General features: G+C 20.0%; 5 protein-coding genes and 1 pseudogene across 5 annotated transcripts, besides 1 other annotated feature; 4 read left to right on the top strand and 2 right to left on the bottom strand.

The window, feature by feature from the left end:
* Positions 1–2,714: 2,714 nt before the first annotated feature.
* Positions 2,715–3,427, top strand: PY17X_0101400 (conserved rodent malaria protein, unknown function; the record flags this gene model as incomplete). The annotated part of the gene is made up of 2 exons (XM_022957791.1): positions 2,715–2,913; positions 3,180–3,427. 2 exons carry the CDS (start codon positions 2,715–2,717, stop codon positions 3,425–3,427), a joined length of 447 nt encoding a protein of 148 aa, XP_022811217.1.
* Positions 3,428–5,647: 2,220 nt separating this feature from the next.
* Positions 5,648–6,284, bottom strand: PY17X_0101500 (fam-c protein; the record flags this gene model as incomplete). Its single annotated transcript, XM_725189.2, has 2 exons — positions 5,648–6,034; positions 6,204–6,284. The coding sequence occupies 2 exons, from the start codon at positions 6,282–6,284 to the stop codon at positions 5,648–5,650; spliced, it is 468 nt and encodes a 155-aa protein (XP_730282.2).
* Positions 6,285–7,688: 1,404 nt separating this feature from the next.
* On the bottom strand, positions 7,689–8,360 carry PY17X_0101600 (annotated as a pseudogene).
* Positions 7,689–8,360: a sequence feature (YIR protein, pseudogene;~PIR protein, pseudogene).
* A 1,074-nt stretch (positions 8,361–9,434) lies between these two features.
* On the top strand, positions 9,435–10,959 carry PY17X_0101700 (uncharacterized protein; the record flags this gene model as incomplete). The annotated part of the gene is made up of 6 exons (XM_721646.1): positions 9,435–9,535; positions 9,672–9,930; positions 10,015–10,084; positions 10,263–10,372; positions 10,477–10,710; positions 10,903–10,959. 6 exons carry the CDS (start codon positions 9,435–9,437, stop codon positions 10,957–10,959), a joined length of 831 nt encoding a protein of 276 aa, XP_726739.1.
* Positions 10,960–12,373: 1,414 nt separating this feature from the next.
* On the top strand, positions 12,374–13,572 carry PY17X_0101800 (Plasmodium exported protein, unknown function; the record flags this gene model as incomplete). Its single annotated transcript, XM_721645.1, has 2 exons — positions 12,374–12,460; positions 12,634–13,572. 2 exons carry the CDS (start codon positions 12,374–12,376, stop codon positions 13,570–13,572), a joined length of 1,026 nt encoding a protein of 341 aa, XP_726738.1.
* Positions 13,573–16,340: 2,768 nt separating this feature from the next.
* Positions 16,341–17,657, top strand: PY17X_0101900 (lysophospholipase, putative; the record flags this gene model as incomplete). Its single annotated transcript, XM_721644.1, has 1 exon — positions 16,341–17,657. The coding sequence occupies one exon, from the start codon at positions 16,341–16,343 to the stop codon at positions 17,655–17,657; it is 1,317 nt and encodes a 438-aa protein (XP_726737.1).
* Between the last annotated feature and the right edge of the window lie 1,665 nt (positions 17,658–19,322).

Below are 19,322 nucleotides of genomic sequence, written 5' to 3' on the forward strand. Positions count from 1 at the left end.
ATGTAAATAATTAAAAGCATATTGCTACTTAATTGAAAAAATGTGTTTAAATTTCATTATTTGCATATTATTAATGTGTTATATAGGTTATTGTTCCATGGGACATATTGTATTTATATATAATTAACATAAAACAATTTGTTTATATAAATTATCATATTTAAAAATAAATTTGTATTGTTTCTTTTTCGAAATATATGATATATAGCATGTATTTATATTTTAATTTATCTATATTGATAAAAACACATTTTAGACTATGTAATAACTTTGTTTATTCAATTGATCCTCTAAATAAAAATATAGCTTAATATATATTATATATTGCATATTTTATAATAAACATTATTTAGTTCTACATATAAAAAGCAATATTTTTAAGGGAACCTATAGAATTATTAATATTATCTTTCTTGGTAAAGCTAATACTAATATTATCACATAAAAGGATACTTAACTAAAAATTATGATGATTCAGTTTTTATTTTCTCCAATATATTTAGTTTACCACAACGTTAATGATATATATAATGAATGTGTATCCATATAACTGAATCAAATAAGCATAATATATTTACTTGTCTTTAAAACGCATTAACCTATTATTATCATCATTATCATTATCATTATCATTATTGTTATACCATTTTATAGTACAGGAATATAATTACTATACTCAACAAAAATACTTTAAATCAATATTGAAGTTTCATTTTATCATTGTTTTTAAATATAGTATTTTAAAGGAATTTATATACTTTATTGTAAAAATAACAAATTTAAAATATAAATTAGTGAATTTATATATCCATAATAACAAGAATATTTTTTCAAATAAATTAATTGTATACAATTTCTATTGGTTTTACACTAATATATAATTATATTGCATTATCCAAATCAAATGATATTTCAATGCTTAATCATTGAAACAATAGTCTTATATATATAATAGTAAAATACATAATACCAAATTTATATACTTCATTTTTTGAAATGTTAGAAAAATCATTAAGAAAAAAACATTTTATGAACATATTGACATATATATTCATTTTAAATATAACACATTTTCTATAAGTTATACATTTAATAATTTATATATACCTCAAAACTAAGAACTTGAATTAATGATGATTAGTCTAATATTATGCATTTGTGGCAAATAAATAAAACTATATAAAACTATTGATATTAATATTAACTAATTATAATAAAATTATAAAGAGAGAAGATACAAAAATAAATAGTAATTATAATTAAAATTTAAACATTTCTTATGCATATATCTACAATACATTTTTCTATTAATATAATTTATATATAATTATGTATTTTAATGGCGTAAATATCTTTGTATCATCAAAATTGTTTAAAATATATGATTTTTCGTTATAGACAATGCTCTTTTACCCAACCATGATGTATAATTTATGTATTCTTACTTTATAAATTATATATTATAATATATAAACATCAAATTTAATTAATATTATAAAACATGCTTATTATTTCATATTTATTTTGTGTAGACACATTGTCAACGCTGAATCTTATAATTTTATAACCTTGTATATAATATTACTATTACAGATTAATTTGAGAAATTATAATATAAAAAAAAATATTATATACAAATAAAATGTTTTGTTAAACAAAACGGTCATCAAATAAAGTAAACATATTGTATATTCTGATATATATAATTCAATATAATCACAAATATAATGACCAGATGTTTAAAATAAATAAGCAATTGTAATATAGCGTAAGGTTCTTATATATGGATAACCAATATTTAATATTAAAAAATCAAGCATCAATATTAACTTTAATCATATTTAATAAGTGTTAACATTGCAAAAAATGCATTATAATTTATGCGACATCTTTCATATTAATGTCTATTCCCCTTTTGTGGGTCACATCTTAGATCCCATATAGAGGTTAAAAATCATTGTTATGATAAATATATCTTTTTATTTTAATGATATATTTCTTATTTATGTTTAATGAACTTGCATAACCCAATGAATATTATCATCAATAAAAAAATAAATCAAAACAAAACCACGAATCTAAGCCACTAAATTTGAACCAGTAATTTGTAAATAAATTCAAATTGTTTTATCTATTATAAAACCAAAATAAAAGCATCAAACAACAACAATAATAATAAATAATAAGTGTGTATATAATGGAAATATTATATAGGTTAAATGGTTAATATACATACAATAGTAACACTTTTATGTAAGAGGACTTATGTGCATGCAAATTTTGCATGCATTGATTATCTAAAATATTTACTCCTTCACCATGAAATTACGTATATAATAAATTATTATGGACAACATATATCTAATATTATAATGGTTTTACAGCATTTTTCTTATTTGACCACTAGCCAAAATATACAAATTAATTAATTAACAATGTATTAATAATTTGCATATTTGTCATTAAATAGTTATTTAATTTTTATAATTCAAAAATAAAAAATATTTTTTATAATAAAATTGTAATAAAACATTTTCTATGTAAATATTATCAGTTTTATTTTTGTTATTTTACCATAGGCTTGTATCCATTTATCATATATATATGTTAATAAATAAAATTTTTAAAAGAATATTACCGTGGTTTTAAGTTTCAAAATATATTTAATATTTAAAATTCTTTAATTAGCCTTTTTAACCATTAAAATATTTAAAATGAATACAAAATTATACAGCTTGTTTGTTTTCATATGTTTAATAATAGTTTATTGTGCTACTGTTCAGGGAAGTAAGGACAATGGAAAAAATGGGGTATATGAATTAAAGATGATTAAAAAGAAACATAAAAAAAACAATAAAGACAATAAACACGTACAAAGAGCTGGTGAGGATGAGGACGAAGATGATAATATAGGTAATTTTAATATTAAATATTTATATAAATGTGTCTATTTATGCCTATATAAAAATTGTCCAAAATTGTGTAAATATAAAAGATTGTATACGATGTAAATGTTTATCATAATATTACTTCACCGTTTCCGCATTATTCTTGTTTTATTATATAAGAGTATTTAAATTGTTTTTAATGTCTTTCTATGTCTATAAATACATGTATTATATATTTTTTTTAACCTTAATATTATTTCTTAATTGATATCCCTATAAAATATAATGAAGAATTTTATATAAATTATAAATCTAATAAAGATTATACAAATTTAGTTAAAGAAGAAGAAAAGAGAAATGAAGAGGTCAAACGTTTATCGAAAATGCATAAAGCTTACACCCTTGGCATGTCCACAATAATTTTTTTAAGTACGTTATTCTTAATTAGAGATTGCGTTCTGGAAAGTATTTCACGTCCGGATTCTTATATTAGCCAATTCATAAAAAAAAGAATAGATAATAAGTATAAAAAGGCATAATATTTATTTAAAATATTAAAAAATATATCCCCCATTACAGCTTCAAACTGAAGTATATATATGAATCATATTCATATATTTCTATTACATATACAGACAATTTTGTAGAAAAAACAAAACATAAAAATGGATGCATATCTCATGGATTAATTTTTTTGTGATAAAGAAAAGAAGTGTGATTTTTAAATATATTTTAATGCATAGTATTTCTTTTATTGTATGTTCACAATATTCCAGTACGTTTATTTATATATATTCCATTTTTGTAAGGTGATAAAATGTTACGAGAACATGATTGAAAGATTTAACCTTTTTATAAACAACATTGTGTGTATGCGTGTGTGTGTGAATTGTATTTTTTAAGAAATAATAATTTTGTTCATATAATTATAAAAATTGAATAAACTGTATTTATATTTGATGCGATGTAAATCGAACCTATATGTTTCATGTCATTGCTTTTGTTGCTTGTAAAAATATTTATTAGTTTTTGATTTTAATTATTTTTAAGAACGACTCTAACATTGCTATAACTTAAATTATTAATCGTTAAACTAATTTGTTTTTAGTTATAAATAAAACAATTTTATTATTTAGCTATAATTCAATCCTTAAATGTTATTGTTAGTAAAAATAATTTATTCCCAACGATATTAGACAAAAAAATAAAAAATAAAAAAAAAATAAATCATGTTATTGGGTAATATCATATAGAATATCCATTCTATATTATTATAAATATTAGAAATTATAAAAAAAATATAAGAGTAAATTTCCCATACATGCAAAGTACTCAAATAAATATTGCTTATTTAAACAATTATTAACCATGAAATAAATATTACATAAAAAATAATAATAAATAGTGAAAAACAAACATATAAATAACGAATAACCACTTTTGGAACAATTAAAACATATTATATATAATTTAGACAATTTATTTTTTAAAAGAAACATATATGAAAAAATCATTTCATTATTTAAAACGTCAAACAAAAATAGGGATGCTGTTTTTTTAGTTCAAAAAACAGTGATTATATTATGTATTTATTTCACCATTTACAATTTGCATATTATATTTTGTTATGATGAAATTCATATACCAAAATTAGGCCCGATAAAGGTTTAAAGTTAATATATCCATTTGATGATACCTTTTTTATTCTGTTTAGTTTTATCTCGTAGAATTTACTTATTATAAATATAGCTTTTTATTAGCACCCAATTATTTCTTCTTTCTATAATAATTATTTTTCCATGTATTGAATCTCTATAATTTGGAACACTAAATTAATATTAGTTTTATTTTTATTTTCTATAATACTTTTATAACGATATTTTTGTTTAAATTTACAATTAAACACAATGCACCATTATTTATTGACATATTTTTTTTATATTTTGGCGTTTCTATTTCATATATTTTTCTTTTATTCATATTTTTTCGACGCATTTTATCCTCTTTCTTTCGATTGTATTAACTTTTAGAGACAATCATTTTGAATTACATTTTTCAAACACTAAGAGTAAATTAGAGAGAACAAATAATATATGTATAAAGAATATTTAATTTCATTTAATCGGATTTATAAATGTTATATATATTAACATTTTGTTCTAATTTTACAAAAAAAATGATGAAAGAAAACTATGAATAAAAAACAAATGTATAATGGACTCAAATATTCTTTCACACATATATATTATCACAATACTATTGAATCAATTAAATAAATATAATGTATCTATGAAATTGTTTATAGAGTATTATTATATTAATAAACTTCAAAAGATGAAACTTCGTCAAATTTGACTTTCATTATATAACATATAAACATATGTATATAATATAAAATTATATGCATACAAATAATAAATACTATGATTATAGCAAACGGATAAATCGTATTCCAATTATTAATTATTTTCGGAGCATTCTTTCACAAATTTTATACTATAAATAAGTATAAGTAGCGAAAAAATCCATATAAATATATATGTTATCGTTTTATTCAAATATATAATCAAAACATATATTTATTTTAATAATTACATAAAATTATAAGCTTAAAATACGAGCTCGTAATGTATAAAATTCTAGCATAATCCATTCGTCTAGAGGTATCACATATCAAATATTGTAGTTTAAGTGATAATTAGAAAGAATTACTTCGTTTTTTAGTTCAATACAATTTGAATGTAATTATTATATGAACATTATTCATTTAGTTTTAAATTTGAAGGGTGATTATCTAATCTGTTTTTTAAATTTAATAAAAACTGATAATGTTCTGGACTTTGTACAGGAAAGCTATGCGGAACATTTCCAACTAGTAATGTTACCTTAGAAGGAAATCCATTGGTATTTGAAGATTTTTTATTTTTTTTATTTCTTTTAAATATATTAAAACAATTAAAACAATTAGACTTTTTGTTATTTGAAAGTTCTTTAATTGTATCGGAACCGAAAGTGTAATCATCTTCTAAACTATATTCTGAAAGACTTCTATGTCTAAATTTTTCATTATTATTTATATATATACTGTTTAGTTCATATTCATCATGTACGTTCTTATTTTTCTTGACATATTTATTTAAATCCTCCTGAATATCAATTAACGTATTAATAAATGTATATATTCATGTACACATAATAGTACGCAAACAACTATATTTTTTATATAAGATGAAATAAACATAAATCAATGTTTATCATATATATGTATATGAACTATTCTCTATATTTTTTTATTTGTTGAGTTTTTCGCCTTACATTATTTGTAAAAGATTGTATTGTTACAATCAGAAGGATAAAGGAAACAACGGTAACTAAATTATATATTTTTTTATTCATGTTCTTATTAATAAAAAGCGTTGCCTATATTACGCTTTAAATAATATATATATGTTTTATTCGTTTCCAGTTTTCTGTTTATCTATTATTATTGTAAAGCAATAATGCTATTATTTAATATTACATTTATTAGCAATATGTTCTTATACAATTTGTTTAATTTTAATTTATATAAGCAAATTATTTGATATTTGTGAAATTATATATTGCTTCTATTTTAAATCATTCACAAATTTATGATCATGCAATTATAAGTTAACAAAATTTAATATTTTATTTTTACTTGAATATAAATAATAACAATAAATATATAATATAATTTACTTTAAATGCATAAAAGTGTATATATTTATTCGAGAATATTTTTTGTTTATTTGGACCATTATATTTAATATAACAAAATTATTTTTAATATTTAAAATATAAATAAATTAATGCACTATTTTATATGTATATATCATCATATAAATATACAATTACGAACAATTTTATATTTATGTTTTTTTCAAATAAAAACACATTTTCGTGTCGAATACATTATTTAATTATAAACAAATAAGTTTACGTAACACATTCAACTTAAAATATATTTGTTGCATATTATTATATAAATAAGTCTTTAGTATAATTTAAAAGATCACTTAATAATATGTTTGATACTACATAAACTTATATTTTTATATTGTTTGTCTACAAGGAAATTAATGTATTTTAATTATGGTAATAAAATATTATATATATTGCATTATGCAAGCATATGCAAAACAATTAACAAAAGTTGTTTGCATTTAAATAGTTTATAATTTTTATATTTTATTGCTATATTTCTCCAATTTTAAATGCTAAATAATATTCTCCACTTTATTTACCGTTTTTGTGGAAAATTATATTTTTTTATATATTAGTATGCAATAATTTTATTTATAAATATATCTCAAAATATACAACATCAAATATATTATTTCTATTAAAATAATATAAAATATCCATATTTTTAAATGTAATTCAAAAAATAATCAATTAAAATATTAAATCACAAAAATAATACATATAGAACCAATATATTTTTATCTCAAGTCGAAAAATGAAATGCACTTAATACTATTAACTTTTATTTTCATCATATTTGTATAACAAATGTTAAGACACTTTTGTATTTAAAAAATACAATATTTTGACTTTTATAAATAATAATTAAAGACAAATAAATGTTATAATTCAGTATAATAAAAAAATTATTTTATGTTTTATTATAAAATACAAACAAACTCGTGATATGTATCATATATATACAATACTTCTTTATATTAATATACAAATTTACTATTTAGTATTATTTAAATTTATACATTTTTTAAATTCGACTTCAAATATAAGTTAATTAAATTTATCACTCTAGATAATTTAGTTTTCTTTTATAAAAAAAAAAAATAACAAAAAAAATAAGTTAATAAATGACACAGGGTCATCTTGCATAAATTTGTATATATTTAATAGTGATATTTCTTTCCACGAATAGGGTTTATAATCGTGTTTGTCATTCTTTTTATAATATGGAATTGTATTACATATATGATTAAATAACATATAAAATTTACACATGTTCCTATGATTATCATCTTTCAAACCATTATTTACAATTTTCCAATAATTAAAATATCCTATATATTTATCTAAATGCTTTTCATATAATTCCTCTAGAGTAAATTTACCGTTATTTTGTATTTTATATAAATTATTACTTAGTCACATTGTAAAATAGCCATAATACTGATTGCGACTACTTTTTTTAATTCCATAAATAAATATCGACCCAAAGCACCAATTTGCTCATTATTATTACTACATTTTCGATTACGACAATATTATGGTATAAATTAATGTTAGAATTAAATTTGTTAATTCTTACAATTTTATCCTTAAAAAAATTATAAATTTCAAGAAATAACTCACACTAAGAAAAAATATATAAAAATTAATAAAAATATAACCCTAATCCAAAACATAGATTCTATAGAACTGAGCTCAGGCCAAAAATATAGAATCCCATAAAACTTGGACATCTACATCAAGCATATTAGTATTAAAAAATAAACATATTTTCTATGTTTGCATATATATACTTTTATTTTTCTATATAAAAAATATATTTTACAATTCACATCAATTTACAAAAAAATCTAGACATCAATACTTTAACGATACATAATTATGTCATTTTAGTATAATATTATAAAATTATTATTTAGTAAATTTTTATTAAAATTAATAATATATATCACAAGGAGTGTAATTTCCCATAATATCAAATTTATGATGTTATTTTATTATCGGCTATATATATTGTTATGATAATAATAAAGAAATAGTTACAACATACATGTGCATAATGTAATACCCATCTTATATATTTTTTTTGTAATGTTTAAAAATAAAAAGGCACTTTTTTACTCAAAATAATGTATTATTTAAAAAAATATGAAAAATAAATGGAAGGAATAACAAAACTATTATTTTGATATAATTATTAATATAATGTATATCTCTACCATAATAACTTATCAATTAATATGTGTATCTATAATTATATAAAACTATATATTACTATTATATAATTTGGTTTACGTTGATGTTTTATATTATAAATTTGATATTAGGTAACATCAATATATGTTGTCTTCGATGCGTATATAAATATGAGATATATTATAATATATAACTTTATACATAATGGAATATTTTATAAATTTAGTTTAATGAATTATAAAAATTAAAAAATCGTATGCTCATAATATAATAAATTAAAATTATGTTTTTTGATATTATAATATTAGTTAAATTAAGAATCAGTATTTTTTGACTAATATTATTTATGAAAGCTTTGGTTATTATGCTGCTTTGTAATAGGACTTTTAAAATAAATAATATTTATAAATCCGATAAAAATATATATATCGATTAAATAATTGAATGATTGTTAATTAGCGCTTAACCAATTATTTTTATTTTTTTAAATGAATATTAGTTTTTTATAATTTTCTTAGAAAATTCTTTTGCTTTGATTATACTTTACATTTTCTACTTGTTGATTTTTAATATTTAAAACACTATTATCTATATTTTTTAGTGTTTTGTTTATCAAATTTGAAAATGAGTAAATGGTACACAAAATTATTTTTTTTTGTTTTAATCGTATTTGCATATGTGAACAACAAAATTCTTGCAAGTACTCCTTCTCCATATCCCCCTACGTAAGAAATAATACAATATATATAACTATACACATGTGACATTTATGATAATAGTGTATACACATTCATGCAAATATGTACATAAATAATATCTATAAATACATTTATTTTTTACAAATTAAAAATCTATATAAAGTAGCCTTATTCCGGTTAATAATAATGTGAATCAAGGGAATGACTCAGAACCCCCCCTATTATGTAGAGATCCTGAAGAAATTAGGAGAGCAACAGAACTTATGAATGAAGCTGTTATACATTTACAACATCATGCTACAAGTACAGAGGAATACAGATTAATTTCTAATTTCGATAATGGTACAAGTGCATATTTTAAGAATCATGGAGGTCATACAATAATTGAAAAATTAAATAATAAAATCCCTGATTCCAATAAGGTATGAATTCACAAGAAAGTATTTTCAAGCCATAAAATTAAGTTATAATAATAAAATTAATTATATGTTTTTTTTTGTCATTAGTATAATGCCATAGTAAAGACGCTATCTAATTTAAATCGTGTAAAAATTGCCGATGGAAACGTTATTACAAGTATATAAAAATATAATTAATTAATTAATTAATTAATCATTCAATTAATAGATGATTATCATTACGCGGGATTTCTTGCTTTATTGTCAATGCTATATGCTACTATTTTTTAATCTACCACTTTGTTAAATCTCGTGATATTTTAATTTGTATGTATATAAAATTATAATTTTTTTAGTAAAAGTTGTTCGTGTATACACTCCAAATTTAGTAATGATACAACAACGTTACATAAACCTTTCTGGATCATCTCAAAAATATTTTTATGCTTTAGTCACAAAAGTTGAAGTAAGAAACCTTTTTTATTTTCGTCCCTATACGAATAATATTTTTCCATTCATTATTACACAATTATTTATACAAATACACATATTTTTTTTATAATTTTGTAGACATCAGAAAACACAACAGTAATTGCCTATACATCAGCAAATATAAACGACTACAACCGTGCTGATAAAAAATTTTATAAAAACACTATCTTAGAAAATGCAAATTTATTTAAAACTGAAGTAGATTCTGAAATCGATATTAGAAATGGTGAATTAAGAAAATTGTTTGTTAACTTATTCGGATTTCTCATTAAAAAAGAAGATGAACAAGTTGATCTTACATGTGTCAGCTCTGTAAGCAATATAAATATTTTAATAATATAATAATTACATTCATCATTTATATTATTTTGTATTATACAAATTTTTACATTTATCAATATATACAGTCATTGTATAAATGTGTAAATTTATAATATATGACATCCATCTACCCCAAATTTCGAAGATTTTATTTTATATAATTTATCCATTTTTTTTTCGCAGATTTATGATAATGTTTCAAATGCCAGAAATCCGTTTACTAAAATGTGCAGAGCATAAAATTGTAAATTATTACCCGTTTAGTATAAATCATTAATATTAAATAAACTATATTCCGTATATTAGTTTTTTAACAATTTGACGTTGAATACGCATATTAATAAATAAAATTGTTTTCATACATTATTTCTATTTGAAGTTACCATAATAAAATATTTCCCTTCTCCTTTTAAGAAAAATTGGTTTGTATATAATTTAATATTTTTTTAATGTAATAATACATTATATTTGTGACCAAAATGAATATATTGTTTATATACATTTGTATAATGAAGATGAAAAATCAATTTATAAGCTCTATAAGTGTCTATCTCAAATTATAAATATTAGGAGCATTGTTTTAAAAAAAATTATACACATAGATATATAAACTTAAAAGAGAACAAAACATTTTTTATGTGAATTATATACATAATATTTATTCGAATAAAGGATAAAATTGAATTGTTAAGTGAATATAATCCAGTCCATATATATTGTGTTCCTTTTATTTATGTACATATATTTAATTAGTAGTGTTTTCTTTTTTGAATCATAATATCTATTCTATAAAAAATATTTCTTTTGAACATTTGTAATGATGTTTCTAATTATTTTTGCCCTTTTAACTTTTCCAAAACAAAAATATTATATTTATACATAATAATTGTCTTATTCCAACATTAAGTATTTCACATATATTCACATAATAAATATACTAATATAAAATATTTCATGTACTTTGTTTTAAAGGAATCTGTTCTTTATATAATGGTTAGTGCTATTCATTATTATTTTTTAAAATATTTTACAGCTAAGAGAGATATCCTATATTAAAAAAAAATTTTTTTTTTTCAATATTTTACCATGAGTATATTTAAAAAAAATATTCTATAAAGGTAATTTTTTATACGTTTAACATTTTTTAAAGAATTTTAATATTAATTACATAGAAAGTGCTTAGTTTTAAATATATAACCTCTATAGTCAAATAGACTCTCTTATATATATATATATATATATATATATATATATATCATGCGTTGTTTATATTATAATTTTTATTATTTATAGCATACTTTAAAAATGTTTTAATTTTTTATGTAATTTTTCTATAACATTATAAAATTACTACTATTCATCTATTTAATATTTTAAGAATTGCGTCTGCTTTTCAATCCGTTGCTCATAATATAAAAATGCCTAATTAGATGTTTTATATTTATTCTATATTCGAAAAATGTATAGATATAAATATACCTAATTTGTATATAATTTTACTATACTTCCAAAATATCAAAAATAAAATTTATAAAATAATAATGAGAAAATAAAAAAACACTTAAACAAATTCAAACTCATTTATTAGCATTATGTGGAATATAACCAATATATATATTGAGTTATTTGTATAATATATAATATAAATTTTAATATGGTAGCCAAAATAAATGATTTTCTATCGTTATTCAAAATATTTATATTTACTTTATTAATATGGATTACATATTTTTCCAATCAAGTACTATAAAAAATATTTTTTAATATATAATATTTATAAAATTTGTATATTATTTTTACTTAGAAAAATTGCTTAAAAACTATGTTTTGTAGACAATTCAACATATTTATATATATACAATTTTATTAATACTTTTTTGTGTAATAATTTATCATTTTTTTTTTAAATTATAGTCCTCTATTTTGAGAATTTCACGGAACAAGAATGACCAGTTCACTACCCCATTCACACTTAAAGTTACAAGGGTATTAAGTGAATTTCGTCACCCATCAAGACAATCAGAAGTATTGAATAATCAAAAAGTTGATATTATTCAGGATAAATCTGATATACCGAAGGAAAATGAAAAAAAAAAATTAATCAATGCATCATCCGAAGCCTCAAAATCATCACAAAACATAAAGGACTCATACAACATAAAAACAAAAATTAAAGCCGTCAAATATGGTATTAGTATCAAAAAACTCATTCAAAAATTAGAAGGGATTCTTCATGTTGATTATGTAATTAATGAATTAAAAGGGGATTACAGCATTAGAGAATTAATTGATGAATTAGAGGATTTTAATGGATTTCACGATTTAATTATTGTACTAAAATATTCAAACGATCCCGAATTAATTAAACTGCTATATACTTCTAACAATTTGGAAAAAGTACTTTTTGTATTAAATTATTTCAATAATGTTTGTAAAAATGTAAATGGTGAATGTACTTCAGATAATGAACAAAATAAAACAAATTCAATGCCCAAAAAAAAAAAAATTCCAGTATTATCTTTTTTATTTAAAATAATAGATAATTTTTATGATAAAATCATGGTAAACGCTTCCCTAAAATTATATAAAGCATATAAGCTGGGAAATTGGTTTAATAAAGTGATTTCAACTATTGCTTTTTTCTCTAAAATGATAATTCCTATAACAATAGGGATTGCGTTAGTAACATTATTATCTTATTTAAAAGGAATCGTATATTACGTAACATCCATTGTTATCATAATATTATCACTTGCATACATCCAAGATAAAACTGTAAAATCCTATAATTACGTCGTAGATAAATACGAGTTTATACCTTTGGAGCTTCAGATCGAATTAAAAATGGAATAATTCGATTAGTCAATATATATATCAAAATGTGTTTATATACTCAGAATAACTGATTTTTTAGTCTTTTATGGAATATTCAGTGCTTGATAATTATGCAGAATATATATTGTAAGCACATTCCTTAATGTTAAATTTTAACATTTCCACCATTTTTAAACAGTTCAAGCTCTTATTCCTTATATTATATATAAACAATGTATACACCGCAATACATATATATTTTTTTTTTAAGTTGCTGGACCCCTTATTTTTTCATAAAGTATATAAACATGTCTATGCAACAATCATATTAGTATATAACAAGTTTTAAAAATGTATCCACATCACAACAAATATATATATAGCATTTATATTTTTTTGAATTTGTGTTTCTCTTGTTATGCATATTATTTTTTCTATTATATGGCATTTCTAAAATTACGTAAAAAAAATAAAAAATGCCGAAATATTTCCTATATATAAATACTATAATAAAAAATTATTGTTTTGTTACTTATTTATAATAATTGTTAATGTTGGTTTTTTAAAACGTAAAAATCCGTTTTATCAAAATATTAAATTTGTTATTAAATTAAATTATTAAAATAATTTAAGGCCGTTTATAATTTTAATAATTCTACGCTTATTTAAAAAAGTAAAAAAGAGAAGAACCTAGAAATTCACACAAAAATGCAAAATATATGGAAGAAACAACGTTGTATAATAATAAACAAAAAATATAAAATACAACAATGCATATATCTATAATTATCCCCAATATATCTTATTTCATCACTCTTCCAACATAAACAATAAGGATAGTATAAATCATCTTCATTTACGTCATATTTTCATATAAAATATTAAAAACACAATATGTATGTATCTGCGTTTCGTCAGTGCGGAATAACGATGCTACTTTTTTATGCAAAAACAATATGCCATTAAAAATATGTTAACTACCTATAAATTACAAACAAGTGTTTACTTTCTTTTAAATGGTCATGATTTGAGTTGAAAACATATATAATATTGTATTTATAAAAAGTAAAAGCATTTGGGGGATATAGTGAAAATCATACACCATATTATCAGCAGTTTTTAACATTTTGTGTAAGTCATAAATAGTTATTGATGCCAAATTCATATGCAAAGTAATAATGTTTTATAATTATTTAAATATAACTCGTATGTATCACACATCACCATTATCCTATTGGTTATATACATTTAATAAACTTGGATAGGCAACCAAATGTTATTAAATATAACAAATTAAATAAAAACCAAACCAAGAGTACAAAGCATAGAGAAAAAACATTTAATAAGCATTTTATTTACTATTTTATGCCTAATTATCTTCGTTCATAATTAACAGCATTCCTCAAATCGAATTCAATGTATTTTATATAATAGTTCAAATATATTTTTAAGAAGTTTATTTTTTTGGATATTCTATATAACGCACATTTTTATGAACAAATATAACATAATGTTTTTTAGGGCTTATAATATATCGACAAATATAAATAATAAAATGTATTAAACACATTTATTTTTCACGGCTTGATAATTTAGAATATTACGAAAAGTAACCCTTAAAAACATTATTTTATATACATTTTGAGAATATTTAAAAATAGAGATTCAGTTTTTTTTTTGTCCTGTTATTTTGGATCGTTTTTATTTTATTAATGTATACTTAATGTAATAGTATATATACTGATTCAATTGTAATAATAATTTAAATTATAAACACATAAAATGAAAAAATTAACTTTTTAAATATGTTTATAAAGTTTACGGTTAAAATTATATCATAACTTTTAGCAATATATTTTTAAATGCAGATAATAATTTTGAGGTAAGTAAAATATTTACTACTTTAAATAAAAAAAATATGTAAACATTTTTATAGATTTTCTTGTAATGTATAATTAATGTCATAAATCATTAACAATTCTAAAGTATTATATCTATTAGTAATACTTATTTCTAGGAAATGATTATATTTTATACTTATTATAATTAAAAAATTATATTAATAATAATATATATAATTTTTTTTATTTATACCAACTTAAATATACTTGTTATTATATCGAAGTAAAAATAAAAAAACAATTTTTGGTTGTCGTTTTTTTTCGTTGCTTTTGTAAATAAATATGCTATGCATATTGTATTTGCTCATTATTATTCCCTAAGTAAAAACATTATATAAATCATTATTTATTAATAAAAAAATAATATATAGAAATTATATATTTTAAATATGTATTTTTTCTTAGACACAATTTCAACTACCGAAATTAAGAAAATTAAATAAAACAAAAATAGATTAACGGAAAGCAAACAATATATAATAATCTGTATTAATCTTATTATATTAATTTCAATTTCATCTGATTGCATGAAATACTAGAAAAAGTTTCAAAATAAGATAAAGAACTATAATTATACATTTTTTTCCATTTCTTATAATTTATTTATGATGTGTCATTATTGTAATATACATGCAATTCTATTAATATTATTTGATAGTAATTTAGTATGTATATAGAGTTTATATAAAGCAATAATATGACTTAGTATAGTGTAATTTTTTGTGTTAATAATATATATACATATATTTGAAAAGTAAAATATTAATTATATATGTATGTATATTACCCGTTTTATGCAAAAAACAAACATTTACTATTAAAAATGCCTTATTAAAAGGAAATGTAATATATAAATATATATTTTTTTAGTTGTAACATATATTATTATATTACATAATATTGGAGATGGAACAAATTGAATTGAATAATCCTGAATTAAGAAATACAAAATGTAATTTAGATGGTGATCCTAAGACAGATTGGTTCCGTAATAAAAATGGTTTACTTTTAAAAACATATGGGTGGATTGTTAAAAATGCTATAGGAATTATATTGTTAATACATGGATTCAAATCTCATGCTCGATTAACATTTATGAAAATAAATTTAAAAATGCCAAATAAAAATAGAGGCTTAGTAGTAGACACTAATAATTACTATATTTATAAAGATAGTTGGATTGAAAATTTTAATCAAAATGGTTATTCAGTATATGCGCTAGATTTGCAAGGTCATGGAGAATCACAATCATTGGAAAATATAAGAGGTCATATTAATTGTTTTGATGACCTAGTTGATGATGTAATACAATATATGAATCACATTCAAGATGAAATATCAAATGAAAATAAAATGGATGATGAATCTCATGATATAGTAACAACTAAAAAAAAAAGGCTTCCTATGTATATTATTGGGCATTCGATGGGAGGAAATATTGCTTTAAGACTATTGCAATTATTAAAGAAAGAACAAGAAAATAAAATTAATTCTGGAGATGCAAATGACAATAATATGATAGAAGATATTATTAATGATATGGATAACTCTAATGATCATGCTATAGAAGATATGAATAATACGCATTTAATTACCAATTCTAATGATTGTGATTCCGATAATCCCTGTGCTAGTACATCTTCTACGACAAATTCTATTGATAGTGCTAGTGATAAAAATGAAGGATACTATAATTATTTTGATAAATTAAATATTAAAGGTTGCATATCTTTATCTGGTATGATGAGAATAAAATCAATATTTAATGATGGAAACAATTCATTTAAGAATGTTTATTTACCTATAGTAAACTTCATGTCTCGTGTTGCACCTAATGTACTAATTCCGTCAGGAATTCGTTATAGTATATCCAAGTATGTTGGTAGTATATATAAACATGATAAATTTCGAAATAATAATGGAATCAAATTTAAATGTATGTCTGAACTTATAAAGGCAACGATCACATTGGATTGTGATATTAATTATATGCCAAATGATATTCCTTTATTATTTGTGCATTCAACAGGTGATAGTGTTTGTTCTTATGATGGGACAGTTTCGTTTTATAATAAAGCAAGTGTTAGTAAAAAAAATTTACATCATGTTGATGATATGGATCATGATATAACGATAGAGCCAGGAAATGAAGAAATTTTAAAAAAAATTATTGAATGGATTTCTAATTTAAGAAAGAATGATGAAGATAAAAAGGAAAATTAAATATAAAATGTCCCTTAATAATGTTTATATTTTATTGTATTGTTTTTTTATAAACATAAATGTAACTTTTCCGATTAATTTTTTAAGTTAAAACAAGAAAAGATGATAATAAATATATTATATCTTTTTACTATATATATATTTTCTTTGTTATTTAAAATCTTTTTTTAAATTAAAATTGTATATAATTATTATATTTGTAATTTTAAGTATGTATATATAAATGTGTAATTATATATAATATTAATTTGTGAATTAATACGAATTAAAATCAATTATTAATAACTTTACTTATAATTACCTTTTATGTTCTTATAATTAATAAAAGATTAATTAAAATAATAATCATTTACAATTATTATTTGCTGTTTATTTATATGTAAGACGATTTTAAGGACAACCAAACGAAGAATAAAATTTAGCATTAAAATATAATTTTGAAAATAAAATGCTGTTGAAACAATTTAAATAGGATAAGTATTATTACGTAAATTTGTGGAAAAACATTATTTAGATGTGTATATATATTTTTTTATATAATAATACTGCTTATTGAATATATGTATTTCATAAGGAAAATAGCCAACTGATTTCTTAAATTAACAATATAATATTTTTAAAATTAATAATATTACTACCTTGTATATATAATATAAGTTCATTTATAATGTATTTAGATTAATTTGGTCGTGTAGAAGTTATTCCATTTGCTAGCTTTTATATACTATTTTATCCTGAAAATTTTATAAGTGTGTCATATAAATATTATAATTGAAAAAATATATTAACATTTATAATATTTCAATGTAGACTCTATAACTAAACAATTTTATAATACAAAATATATATCTTTTAAAAATGATCAAATTGATTCGATTGCAGCATGTTTCTATTATTTGTATATTTTTTAACATATGTATTGTTTAATAAACACATATTTCTATTTATATATTTACACAAGAGCAAATTGTATAATATTCTAAGAGATGTATATAATTATTATATTCATTATAACAGTTATATATATATAATTTTTTTTTTTTAATTTTTACTTACATATATTTAAAGAGTTTTTTGGTTATAATAGCTTTAATAAAACCGGATAGACAAATAAATATTATCAAATTAAAAAAATTCAATAAAACATAACCCTCAACCTAAAATTTTGACCCCTATAAGCCATATTGGAGTGCTCACATTTTAAAAATTATAAGATTCAAAAAATGTATTTTTCAATATATTTAGTGTTTTAAAGTTTTTTTATTATAATAATATAGAAAAGTTCTACATTACATTTAAAGATTCCATATAATACATGTTTTTAAAAAATTTATGTTATAATTGTGTTAATAAATTCCTTAACTTTCAGTAATAATATATATAAAGAAAAATTAGAAGCAACATGCATATTTTCTTAAAAAAAAAATTTCAATATTATAATTTCATTGTGATTTTCTAAAATAAAAATATCCAACACGATCCAATAAATCAGAACAAATTTGTTTTAAGCAACATTTTATTTATTTAAAATTTCCCCTTAAGATATTAATCATCTAAAATTTTTAGATAAAACAATAATATATAAAAAAATTATGTTCAAAAATAATATATTTATTTTAAATGTTATTATAACTATTTTATGTATAATTATACACAGTTTATTTG

Source organism: Plasmodium yoelii, assembly GCF_900002385.2.
Source record: "Plasmodium yoelii strain 17X genome assembly, chromosome: 1".
NCBI classification, from domain to species: Eukaryota; Apicomplexa; class Aconoidasida; order Haemosporida; family Plasmodiidae; genus Plasmodium; species Plasmodium yoelii.